We start from the raw sequence: 13089 nt of genomic DNA, 5'->3' as shown, positions 1-13089 counted from the left end.
GATACTAATACAGCAAATCAAAAAGTAGATTAATAGAAGAAAACAGAAAAAAGAAGGCACAAAATTGAAGAACACCTGAATCCCTCCACACATCCATCTAACAATATAAAATGAACTATCCAATCCCTGTAAAGATCCACTGATGATGTATTCCACAAATAAAGTACTTAATAGAAAATTAAATAAGAAAAAATACCTACCTCAAAAAATTTGTAAAAATGAAACATCCCTGGTTTAAAATGCATTGTGTTTCATTCAAGTGCACCAAATCACTGAAAAATCACAGCACCACATGGCATTTCTCTATGATAAGCTTTACCAGTATTGGAAATACAAAGAACCATGTCCAGAAACGTACAAGAAATAACATGTAATAGGTGTGTTAAATAGATAAGAGGTAGTGCTTTCTCGTGAATTAGAGTTATGGCACTACCATCATCAGCAAATGAATACATGATAAATATGCTCCAAAATACAGAAGGAGAAAAAACAACCACTTCGTGTAAATTTCCAAATATAGTCTATCAAAATTATTGCCTAGCATCTGAACTTGAGATTTTTAACTTGATGACAACACAGAACTTTTCTGTGACAGGCTACATTTAACTTGAGATTCTCAGCTCCAAAAGAATACGGTAAACAACAATTGTCATGTTATCTCAAGCTTTTATCATGATGACAGCTGCGTGTTGATCTCAACTATAGGCCAAAATTGCACATCTGCACAAACTCCATATCGTTGTCCACGTATTTGGTCCAAAGATTTTTGTACTGGTTCAAAGCAATATCAAGCCAGGGTTTCATGTCTCCATTGTAATGAATGACTGCAGCATTGCTGATCTCATCCATGCTAATGCTGGGATTGTATCCTAGCCCAAGCACGTGCCAGGATTTGTCCAGTGACTTGGTTGTGGAGTAGAAGGTGATCAAACCAGGTGATAGGGTCCCTGCTTTCCACAAAGTTTGGTCTTCATTCTGATAACAGAATAACCCATTTAGCAATAGTACAAAGGAATAGCTTGAGCATTATTCAAGAAACTTTTTCTAACAAAATAATAGTTTTAGAGAAAGCAATTACATAGGTCATGTTGGGATAAGCTTCTCAATAATCAATTATAGGAGAAGAAGATAAGAAGGTAAAATGAATTAAGTTTCTCCCATTAGTCAAAATTAGCTTATGCGTAAGTTAAATAAGCTTTTGGAGGGAGAAACTAAATGAGAGAGTTTCTGCAAACTAGCTTATCCAAAGCTGATTATAACTTATGAGAGAAACTTAATTTATCTTGCTTTCTTATTTTTTTTTTCTCCTAAAAGTACTTATTAAAAAGTTTCTACAAACTGGGTCATAGTAAACTAGTACATAATCATTAGCATAGAAAAGACAAGTATAAGAAGAAGAAATTTACCAAGTTCTGCCAATAGTGGTAATTATCTGTACACTTTTCACGCCTCCAAGCATCGAGATTAAATATATTCATGCCATAGGCCCAAGCACAAGACTTTGGATTGAAGCTCTCCTTGATTAAAGGATGAGAGAAATTCAAGTACTGGGCATACCGGTGAAAAGAACCAAAACAGATCTCAACAGCACCATTAACCTTCCCATCCAAATCAATTTTCCACAAACCTGTCAAGTCTTTTTGAACCACAACATCATCATCCAAAAGTAAGATCTTATACAAGTTAGGATACATCTCTGGCAAATAAAATCGAAGGTGATCCAACATGGACAGGGACTTTGTATTTTTCAGGTTTGCACCATTTGTGGCATTATCAGCTTGATTCTCTAAGAACCGCTGCTTCATTTTTGCTGACTCAAGTTGCCTCAAGATCGGGACATATGATGAATTTAAGAATGTGAATTCCTCCACCGATTTCACCTCTAAAAATGCACCACCGTCAATGGGCCTCATCTTAAACCAAACCTTCATTGCCCCAACATTCATCCTGTTTGTAACAACATGAAAAACATGCTTCCATGGTTCCACTGCATTCTTCACCACTGATCTCACCACCACCGACACAGCTATTACATTATCCGAGAATATTGCATAATGATACAAAGTGGGATCTTCAAACTCCAGCTTCGGCTCCTCGTCTCTATACTTCTCAGGATTTGAAATCTTCTCACCCATCAGCCTCATCGCCAAACAATGCAAGCTCTTGGGAATCGATCTGGCCGAAATCAAGCTCGCCAACGCCCCATTCTTCTTCGCCTTCGCAAGTGACTCATGAACTGCAAATATTGTGTCCTTCAACTTCTGGATCTTCAACTGATTATCATAATTCTCTTTCGCCTCAACAATGATCATCCGTGCAATCTTCACTCTATCCTTAACCTCCTTCTCAAACTGCCTCAGCACATCCTCGTCAATTGGACCATCGGACTCAAACAATGATGTCTTATAGGTTGTCTTCGACGCAATATCCGAAAAATTGCGTGCCAACTCATCAAACATCTTCAATTGCTTGGAAATGTCAAGCTTGAGCTTCCTAGCGTAAGCACCATAGGCATTCACTAGTGCTATGTGATCTTTAGCTTGTTGGTGTATCAAATCTACTCGGGTCTTAAGAGGGTCAGATTTCAATGCCAAAAAGGTTCTATGCACGTATGCATTACCAGTGGTGGGAAGATCCTGTTCACCAAAAACACCTTAACAATTACATGGGGTTCATCCAAATTTCTCAAATCACCATGTGGCAAGGTTTTAAAAAACACTCCGCAACCGCGATTTCAGCCTCAACATCAAGGTTTTTGGACTCATGTATGCAAATTTCCCGCAATGTCAAGGATCACGAAAAAACCGCAATTTAAAATCTTGCCATGTGGGTTATGCTTTAAACTAAATCTTCAAAAATGGGTCATCTCAAATTTGCCAAATTGAAAATGGGTTTCAATCAAAATAAAAAATTTAACACGAGAACACAAAAGGGCATCGAAAAGTGCAGGAAAAAAAACAGAGGAACTTACAGGGTCATCGTTCGATGTGGAGGGGTTGGTGGTAAGGAGGACCGAAAGGGTGGCAACGAAGAGAAGAGAAAACATGGCAGAAATGAAGATCCGGAACGAGAACAAGCTTCGAAAACTAGATCCACCTCTAGCTCCTCTTGTAGCAACCGCCATTGGATCTTGAACTTAGCACCAAAGAACGTAGCTTTGGTAACTGTGGAGAGCAGAGTCAGATCCAAGAATTTGAAGAATCAGTGTTGAAAAGTGATGATGGGTGTGTTTTAATTTTTGTTAATTTTGAATTGAAGCATGGAATTTGGAAAGTGAAGTTGGCATGGTGATTTAGGGACACCAAATTAAATAGGAGGATTGGGGATTGGGACAAAGGTGATGGTGAAGTTCTAGAATTGAGATAATTCAATGAATGCAGAGTGCGTGTTTAGTTGCGAGATTGTGAAGTGAGATTGTGTTTGTGTGATGGTGGTACGCGGAATGTGAAGAGGTGGCCTAGTAATGGTTTTCAGCCTGAATCTTACGACAAACCCGGGCTCCATCTCAATTTTTTTCTCTTCATTTATTAAAAAATTATAAAAAATTTCCCCTTATTTTGACTTTCTTTCCTTCTCATCTTTGGCTGTGTGCATCTCAATCGATTCTTTATTCCAGTTTATTTTTCACATTTATTCTATTTTTTATTTCTGTTATTGAAAATTTTTTAGTAATTATAAATTATTATTATTATAATATAATTTTTAAAATAATTATTATAAAATTAGGCTAACTTGTCTCATGACTCACATGTCACAATCTTTTATTAAATGATAATAAGAAAAAAATTATTTATTCTTTATTATTTTTCTTGGTTTCTAAGAATCTAATTAGAATGCAATCATAATATAAATATTTTTTTACTGTAATTTAGTCACAAATTGTCATATCTTTATAATTAGTTTATTAATTTTATAATGATTAATTCAAAAATTATATTCAAGTAATTAAAGTATAGAAATATTTATACTGAGAACTTATCAAATTAAACTTATTTTAAAATCGCAATAGTTATCACACTTTTTTTTTTCTTTCTATTCCTTTCTTTACTCCAACATGTGTAATTATTTATTTTATACTATTTAGTTATATTAATTTTCCGTTCATACTAGATATAAGTTTCAAATTGTTTCTCATTAATCCCCCTGTTAATAACTTTGATTTGGTGGATTTGTGCCGAATTCATGCCAAGTGCCAACCTATTGTTTTGTTTTTCTTTTTTCAATACAATTGATGTTTACTTTTGTCTAAACAACCCAACCAAACTTATGGCAACTTGATTGGTTTAGTTCATTTCCACATACAATTGACTTTTGATTAAAATTGTTACTTTTTAAAACAATTTTACAAAGATATCTGTAATGATGTACTTCAAGTAATAAAATAACTAAACTAAGATAGAAAAAAATGAGTTCAATTCAAATTCTGTTAAAAATGTTTTCGTGACAAGGGACTAAGGTGTAATAATATTTTGCAATAATAAAAAACCTTTTGACTTTACCTAATAATTTTTAATGGTCTATTTAACAACAAAAATTTTACTTAAAATCTCCATAAAAGTATCATTAATTTCTCAAAAAGTAAACCTAATTGTTTTTTTAGTAATAATAATAATTTTTCCTTCACGAAATCCTACACATTCTTTTATCAAATAAAATACACATATGGACAACGATTTGTGCCTAAGATTAATGTTGAAAATTAACTATATATAAAAAAACATGTTAAAAATTAACTCCATGCCAATTACCAAACAAAATATCAGCCCAAAATTCAAACGGAGTCCAAGACTCCAAGCCATAGGCTTCATTAGAGTTTTAAACATCAAATTCGGGGCCCAAAATTCATATTTTGAATCTCCATGCATGTCATCACTGTTAAATTTTATTCATGTAGTCCATTGTTCATTGCTGCTAAACTAGATCCTGATTCCGTACTTATACTAAATCAGTTTAATTAAAGTTCGGTAAATTATATCCAGTGTTATTTAGAAACTTGTTAACAAAACCATGAAATATATAATAAATTAATGAAGTCTTTCAATATCTTTATTTTACTAATTAGTTTAAGAAAAGTAAAAAATTAATTACATAAGAGTTTTTATGGCCGTGTAATATTATCTCATTTTTCTAACTAAATCAAATTTCATAATATAGATAGAGTGATTTATGTACTGCCTACACTTTAACTAAACTTAAAAGAATGCATTAGAAATACAATAAAGTAATTTAATTAATAAACTCTACTTAACATACTAAGTTTGTATGCGAGATTAGATAAGTCGAGAATATCTATGACTTTTGGAGTAGATAAACAAGACAAAAGAGGGATGTGTGTGAACGTGCCAACGATGACTACATCATTTTTTGTCGGTGATTATTCATTGCTAATTTGCTACTACATTTTAGTAGTATTTTGCTTTTGTTTTATTCATGGGCTAATTAAATTTCCACTTCTTTGTTTTCTGACTTTTGAACTCTTTGGCTTCTGATGTGTCCAAACATATTGACCATAAACTATGAGTAAACCAACTCATGACTAATCCCATTTACCTTTGCTTGGAGAAGCAAATTACTAACCACACCGACCAACTACCACGCCAAGAATTTGTGCCTAATTTTCAGATGTTATATAATTATATCATTCAGGTGTTGCTCTTCTTGAATTTTGCAACATTTGAAGTACCATAACGGGAATGTCAAAAGATATACCCAAAAGCAAAAAATCAAAAGAACATCATGGGGTGAACTCGCGAAAACATTATTTTTGTGCATGTGTGCACACATACTTGCACTAATTTCTAAGGTTTTTTTTTTTTCATCGAGAGCCATATTATTATAGAGAAAAGGTGCATGAACAGTGACATTGGGCTAGTGCACAACTTGTGTTGGATCCCCATCAAAACATGGGAAAGTAAATAACCAAAGTTTTAGTTATTTTCCAATAATATGCAGTCAAGCTAGCTCTGGAAAAGATATAAATTATAGTGATAAAAATTTTAGTGGGTGGCCTGTCCAAATGTTCTCCTTTTTATGGCAACTTTTCTATCATCAGCCAATGACCACTACAGACACCCTTTTATTTCTGTGTCATGTCCTACTCTCCCCATCCCAATTCCACCTGACATAATTACCTCCATTATTTTACACACATCATATATTAGGATTATGCTATCTTCACATTCATATATATTTTTCTTTTTTGCTTCATATTTTTTTCTTTATTCATTACATGACCCTATTCTTCTTTTCAATTCTCTTTTATCTGTCCACAATTCTGTGGATATTACTAGAAGATGATGAGGTCATGAAGGCTTTCTTTCTATATTGTTTTATGGGAAGGAATTAATCATGATGGTGTTTCTGACAATACTAGGTGTCCAATAAGTTTGAACTAATTAACAGTTAACCCAGTAGTATTATAGATAACTCTTCAGCCTATTTATATGTTTATTGCACAATACCAATAGATAACTCTTCAGCATCTTAAAATGTCTAGCTATGGTATAATATCAAGGTTTCAGAAAACAGTCTGTGACTACAATTTTGACTGCAATGATGAAGTTTTTAAACTCTTCTCAACCTTATCTTGACCGCATTTCTCTACAATTTTCTGCAATGTTAAAGGTTAAGATGAAACTGTGATTAAGACTGCAATTTAAAACCTTGCAGACAAGTACATAAAAACTAGACAATACACACACCTTTTTTTAGAAAGAGAGAGGAGGTAGTTTCAAAGTTAATGAGCTAAAGGATAAAATTAAAGATACTCATCAGGTACATGTTATTGCCATTTATCTTTTTCTTCCTCACGTACAAAGCTCAAAAGGGAGAAAAAAGACTATTGTTTTTGACTTCCACACAGACACAGAAGAAAAAAACAAAACAAAAGGAAAAAAAAAAAAAAGATAAATATCAACTAATTAAAGGAGATTAATTTAGATGATAATTAAAAATTTGGTCTGCCCCTTGTATTGATCAAATTCAGCCAAGGAGGTCGTCCATGTTGTTGTTACACGAGTTGGATAATTGGTTTGAAGAATCAGATCTGAGATATGCTGAAGGAATCACATGATCAACATCATGATGATGATCTTCCAAAGGGGTTATGAAGGAGGAGGGGCAAGGGCTATGTATCTGCATGTCCCTAATCATTTGGCGAAGTTCCAAAGCTTGTTCTTTGAGTTGAGCATTCTCTTGCATCACTTGGTCATGGCTCTCTGAGACATGGTTCAGCTTGTCCATGAGCTGGTGGTTCTCATTCCTGAGCCACACCACTTGTGACCAGAGCTCATCAAGGTGCTTCTGCTTCCTCATGCGTGATCTTCGCGCCGATTCGCGGTTCGATATCATTCTCCTGTGCTTCCTCTCGTTGATGAGGCTCAGGTTTTGCTCATCAGCCTCATCAGAAGTGGAGTTGCTGCTTATACATGAGGATTGAGGACTGAATAAGTCGGGAACTTTATGATAGGGAGTGTTGTTAATATTGTTATAGCCATATATTTGGTTAGAGAATCTTTGGAACTGAAATGTGGGATTAATGTTGTTTTGGAACATGGTGGTGTAGTTGTTGTTGTTAGGAGGGTAGGGACAAGGGTTTGAAGGGAGTAAATAATTGAGGCCTGAGACTACTTCCCTGCTTTGCATGGTTTTTTCTTCTCTTTTTTTGGGGGGGGTTTTGGAAGAAGATTATTGAGGCCTTAATTGTTTGGAGGAAGAGTACTATAGTAGTGAGTGAGTGATGGAGAGAGTTCAATTGGTTTTGAGAAGGAGGAAGGAAAGAGTGGGAAGAGTAGGTATTATATAGGGAGAGAAAATGATGGAAGTGACCCCACTTGATAATATGCTTGTTACATTATTGATGCAATGGAATGGAATTGGCATGCATTCTCTAATTAGTTCAAAAATAACTGCATCATCAACCAGTTTATCAAATCTAATGGTTTATGCCCAAATTAAGTCTATGTTTAAAATTTTTTCTTTGTTGCATAATAAAGCATGCATCCTCTTGGCATCATGGCACAAATCCTCTACAATTTTGTTATTACAAATTGCTAGTTTCTTATATGTGTTTTTGGTACTATTCTTTGTCAGAATTGAATATATATATATATATATATATATATATATATATATATATATATATATATATATATATATATATATATCATGGTAATCTTTATTAATTTTTTATTATGAATTACTGAAATGAAACTTTAATTATAATTGAACAACAGTTTTAATAAAAGTTACGAAATTGTATTTAAGTTTTGTCCATCTTGTTAAAGATAAACCTTACATGTAGTTTTTTTTAAGTATTTATAGTATTGTTATTTAATCAAAGTTGGAGTTTTCACAGCTTTAATGACTTATGCTAACTTTTAAGCCAAAGTTTTATTTTGTAAATTAAAAAAGAAATCTTAAATCTAATTAGAAAAAAGGTACTAAAAGCAGCTAAGTTTTGTCTATTATAAAAGATTATGAACCCATGGGATTATGGGAATGTCATGAGATTGGTGTCTATATGCGGGTTTAATTGGTTAATTGCATTTATATGCTCTCTTTGCTTTCTCTAAAAAGCATTAATGAAGTTATGTATGTATGTACATATGATATATGATATATGTTACATGTTTTGGATGAATGGCATGATTCACATACATAAGTGGCCCAAAAGGGTGAGCGCAACTTGGGTTTGTGGATATAATCATTTTGTAGAAAAATATGCTTACCTAAGAGCGACAAAGGCATTTCATATCATGGGGAGTATAATTAAATAACTCTATTGGAAGACTGTTTCGATGAAAGCAAACACAGCAAAATTTTGGAGTTAAATAAGTCACTTAATTAAGTGTGTTATTTCCAAGCTGATTCTCTGTTGGATTAGGATTGTATTCTCTCAAATGACGTAAGAAAGGGGTGTGGAAAAACGAGGCTGGGAAAGGCAGGTTTTGAAGGTGACTTCAATGGACTATAACCAACAAATCACAAACCTTAACCAAAGAGCATGTTTGTTTTACCTATGGTTAAACTTAAAACTCGACACACATATAAAAGTAAAATTCACATTCAATAGAAGGGGAAATATAGGCCTTTAATCAATCCACTTTTGGATCATTACAAATAAAATAAGGATAAATTGCATAGAAATATGTAGTGTAAGTCACTAAAAAATTTTAATTTAAACTTCGTGAGTAAAAAAATTATGAAAATAATATCTCGCTAAAAATTGTCAATCTTTTTATTAAGAAATAATCATCGCATCAAAATTTATACACTTTAATATATCTATGATTTATTATGTACGTACACATAATATTAATTGTTATTTTTCTCTCACTTATATTCCTACCTAAGTTTTATCCGTTGATAGAACTTCCAAAAAAATTAAGGATTTACTTATTTTAAGGTAACTATAGTTAGATTGATTTATTAAAAAAAGTGTTTTTTTTTATTTCTCAATTTCTTGTGATATTTTTTCAAAAAATAAAACTTAACTATTTTTTAAAATTACTAAACCAAACATCCTATTAAAACATTCAACTTGCAAATCTACTTGCTCTGTTCAGTAGGTAATTTCTTAACTCACATCGCCAGCCGCATTTAAATTTCCATAAAGGAGAGTCCATTTCTATATTCATGAAACTTGCCAAATTCGTAACTAGAAGATCAAAGAAAGCAAGAGATTAAGAATATTTTTGATGACTCAAGAACCACTTATTTCCGGGACCTCCAAAAACAATTATATGTGTATGGATCAAATAGAAGCCAAATGTTTGATCAGCAATCACTTTTCCTTAGTAGGGTTAGGTACTTGGTATTAATCAACGTCTATTAATTTGGCTGTGGCAAATAACAACTTCAATAGTAATTAATCACAGGAGAAAAAATAAGGTAATTCTGCTAATATCACTCTCCACGCCAAAAGTATGCCATAAATGCTGAATGCATCATGCTGCTGCGTTTGTTTAATTTAGCTGCTAAAAAGTTGTCTAGGTCTTATGTTTTCGTCTTTTCTGGCATATTCTCATGGTTATTCCACAATCCACATGGTCATTAATTGCCCTTGTGAACAATTTGGGGTCATGAACGTGAATGATAGTAAAGATTTGAAAATAGTTATTATTTGTCACCCTCCCAAGATAATACCTATCTCTGCTCTTTGCTTTGGTACAAACTATACATATATATATGCACTTTTAAGAATATTATTATAGATAATAAAATATTCTAGTGAGTAATTAACGAATTATTTGCTCAAAAACTCAAACTCATGTTAATTAACTCATGCGTTCAATAGTTATCTCTGCTCTCTCTCTCTCTCTCTATATATATATATATATATATATATTTTGGTGTTTTAGTATTTTCTATTTCTTTTTTAAATATCAATATTTTACAAATTGAAAGTACCATTAATTATTTTTTCACTTATAAACAACTGTTATTATATTTTTTTTTTTCAGTCTTTCTTTTATGATCTGGAAGAATTGAAAATGAATAATACAAAGCACTCTCATGTTAATCAAAGATTGTTATTATAATTATTATATTTTTTTCTCTGTCTAATCATAACAAAATTTTATATTTATTTAATGTTCCTTAATTATGTGTATACTTTCTTTTTAATATATTCTTTCATTTTTCAAAATTCATGTGAGTCTTACTAGTTTAAAAGTGTGACCTAAATAATTCAGTAGGACTTAGATGATTTTCATTCACAATCCAAATGAGTTTGTAAAAAGAATGTGTCCCTACCTTTTTTTTTCTTAAGATATATACAGGTAAATAATAATATTGCCTTCGCTACTTATTATAAAATCTAAATTAATCATTCACCAAAAAAAAATCTAAATTAATTAAAAGTGTGACTTGTTATTTTTATAAGTTCTAATATAAAATATTTTTTTATTAATTATTTTTTCATAAAAATATATCTCTTAATTAAAGTCAGTCTTAGAATGACGTGACCAATGAAAAAATATAGCTCATTAATGTTTTTAGTTTTGTTCATGAAGTAGTTTTGAAAACAAATATTAATTTGAGATGAATTTATTGCTCATAATTAAATTAATTATTTTTTTTTTAATTTTAATGAATTAGTTAATTAGATCTTAGAGACTCAAGGTAGTATCAAACAATCAATTGGTATTACATGAATTAACATAATATTTTATTATAGATTATTATTGGAGATCTCATATCTTATTTTTTAAAAGATATAATCAAAATATAACAGCTAGTTTATATCATTAACTTAAATTCAAATCTACTTTTTAAGAATTATCTATAAACAAATCATGCAACTCTCTTGTTAAACAGTCAATATTTCATCACTTTTCTTTATCAAATCCGAAATTTCTTTTTTTTAATTAATTTATATCATGAAGCTTCAAGGATATATGAAATTTGAACGTGATACGCTTTGATTAAAGGAGAGAGAAAGGGTTAGAAAAGTTTCTAGTGGCATTGTTCACTATCCAATCAGGCAGAGGCCAACAGTTCCACGTTGCCACTTCTTTCTACAATAACGTCTTTATAAATTTAAAACGAAAATGACATATGCTGACCCTTATAACAACTTTAAATGATTCATTTTTTTAGTGAGATTAATGAAATAAAATATCACTTGGAGATTGTATATATCTGCATCTTCGGTTTCAAGCATTTGTTATCAATGGCGTTACATTTTTTTTTAATTACTCATAATAAGTACATGCTGAAACTTAAAGAATAATTTTTTTAAGTATTAACATATATTTAAGGATTGATATCTCTCAACAACAAATGCACAAATTTAATAATTGAAACCATGTTTAAAGTAAAGGTTATGTATTAATAATATCATTAATTTACTTACGTACTGACTACTATTGGTACACTAAATTGGTGTCCATGTACGTAGTTTCTTGAATTTCGTCGTATATTTCATCAATTTCCCATAAAATTGACGAAAATTTACTCATTCAGGGGAGATATAGAAAGAGATGAACTTGTTCTTAACCACTCAAGCAAGTGGAGAAAGATCATGCATAACATATGGTGGAAATTAATGAGTAGAAATGGTACTTTCTATTGCATCTTCCACTAAATCAAAAGCTTAGATGCATTCAGAAGAATGAGTACCAAAAATCTCACTAGACTAATGCTTTCTCCCTGCACTTCCCGTGTGAGTCTGGTTGAGTGGACTGAATGGTCAACACTATCATTAGACAGATATAGACTCCCCTTTCATTCTTGTCTTCCCATTGTTCTTCACTTTATCTCAACCCCCTTCTCTCTCTTAATTTGTTTTTTCGAGCCTCTAAGAACTTACATAAAGATTAATGTTACAACCACCAACTTCTATACACACATCATTTCATGTATATAGTTTTTGCAATTATGTTTTACCATTTATATACAGGATATCTTTGTTTTTTCGGAAGATCTCAAAATATTTTTTTTTTTTGTAAGTTTTGATTTTTTTTTACATCGATTATGAGATTAATTTTTAATCTAAAACTTTAATCATATCTAAAATTATTGTTCTTCTCCAATGATATATTCTATAAAAATTAAATTTAGTAAACTTTTATTCATAAATTCAATCTTTGTTACTAATTGAAATATTATAATCATTAGATTGTACATTCATATTTCTATATGTGGATGTGATGGCATGAGACAATAAGTAAATTAAAAGTTAGGGATTTAATTCGAATTTACTAATTTTTGTATTATTTAGTGGGAGACCAAGATTGGTATGTTTGTCATTAACCAAACTATAATTGTACTCTACATTGTACATGTACTTACCATACGTTAGTTTTGTCAAATCAAATTTCAAAATGCTATGAATCGCAAGGACAAGTGGACAAGGAAAGTTCACAATTTGACTTTGCCATTTGATTCAGGTACATGTTATATCATTTTCTTTACCTTATATTTTTCTTTTGGTCAAGTTGATCATCGGGTAAGTGCAATTGGTATCTGGTTCGAGATCCAGTTCGTACACTTGTCCACCACGTCTGGTTCCTTTCTTAACTGGGTCTACAGAAGAAAGGACCCACTTCTTGTTTATTTACGTGCCAGTGTGGGTTGCAATAATTA

At 31.6% G+C, this 13089-nt stretch overlaps 2 protein-coding genes across 2 annotated transcripts; both read right to left on the bottom strand.

Moving 5' to 3' along the window:
* Positions 1 to 273: 273 nt before the first annotated feature.
* Positions 274 to 3498, bottom strand: LOC100792155 (probable galacturonosyltransferase 9). The gene is made up of 3 exons (XM_006603881.4): positions 2972 to 3498; positions 1407 to 2636; positions 274 to 975 (listed from the first exon to the last, which is right to left on the bottom strand). Exons 1-3 carry the CDS (start codon positions 3122 to 3124, stop codon positions 700 to 702), a joined length of 1659 nt encoding a protein of 552 aa, XP_006603944.1. The 5' UTR covers positions 3125 to 3498; the 3' UTR covers positions 274 to 699.
* A 3230-nt stretch (positions 3499 to 6728) lies between these two features.
* BZIP25 (bZIP transcription factor 25) lies at positions 6729 to 7777 on the bottom strand. Its single transcript, XM_003554980.5, has one exon. The coding sequence runs from the start codon at positions 7642 to 7644 to the stop codon at positions 6982 to 6984; it is 663 nt and encodes a 220-aa protein (XP_003555028.1). The 5' UTR covers positions 7645 to 7777; the 3' UTR covers positions 6729 to 6981.
* Between the last annotated feature and the right edge of the window lie 5312 nt (positions 7778 to 13089).

Source organism: Glycine max, chromosome 19 (genome assembly GCF_000004515.6).
Source record: "Glycine max cultivar Williams 82 chromosome 19, Glycine_max_v4.0, whole genome shotgun sequence".
NCBI lineage: Eukaryota > Viridiplantae > Streptophyta > Magnoliopsida > Fabales > Fabaceae > Glycine > Glycine max.
This window is presented reverse-complemented; position numbering and strand designations above follow the sequence as displayed.

Bases quoted from the DNA above. Each gene is read 5' to 3' on its own strand.
- BZIP25 (XM_003554980.5), bottom strand. From the start codon at position 7,644: ATGCAAAGCAGGGAAGTAGTCTCAGGCCTCAATTATTTACTCCCTTCA.
- LOC100792155 (XM_006603881.4), bottom strand. From the start codon at position 3,124: ATGGCGGTTGCTACAAGAGGAGCTAGAGGTGGATCTAGTTTTCGAAGC. The intron at 2,637-2,971 runs GTAAGTTCCTCT...TTTGGTGAACAG, and splicing joins CCACATCGAACGATGACCCT to GATCTTCCCACCACTGGTAA. The intron at 976-1,406 runs GTAAATTTCTTC...TTCTGTTATCAG, and splicing joins ACCACTATTGGCAGAACTTG to AATGAAGACCAAACTTTGTG.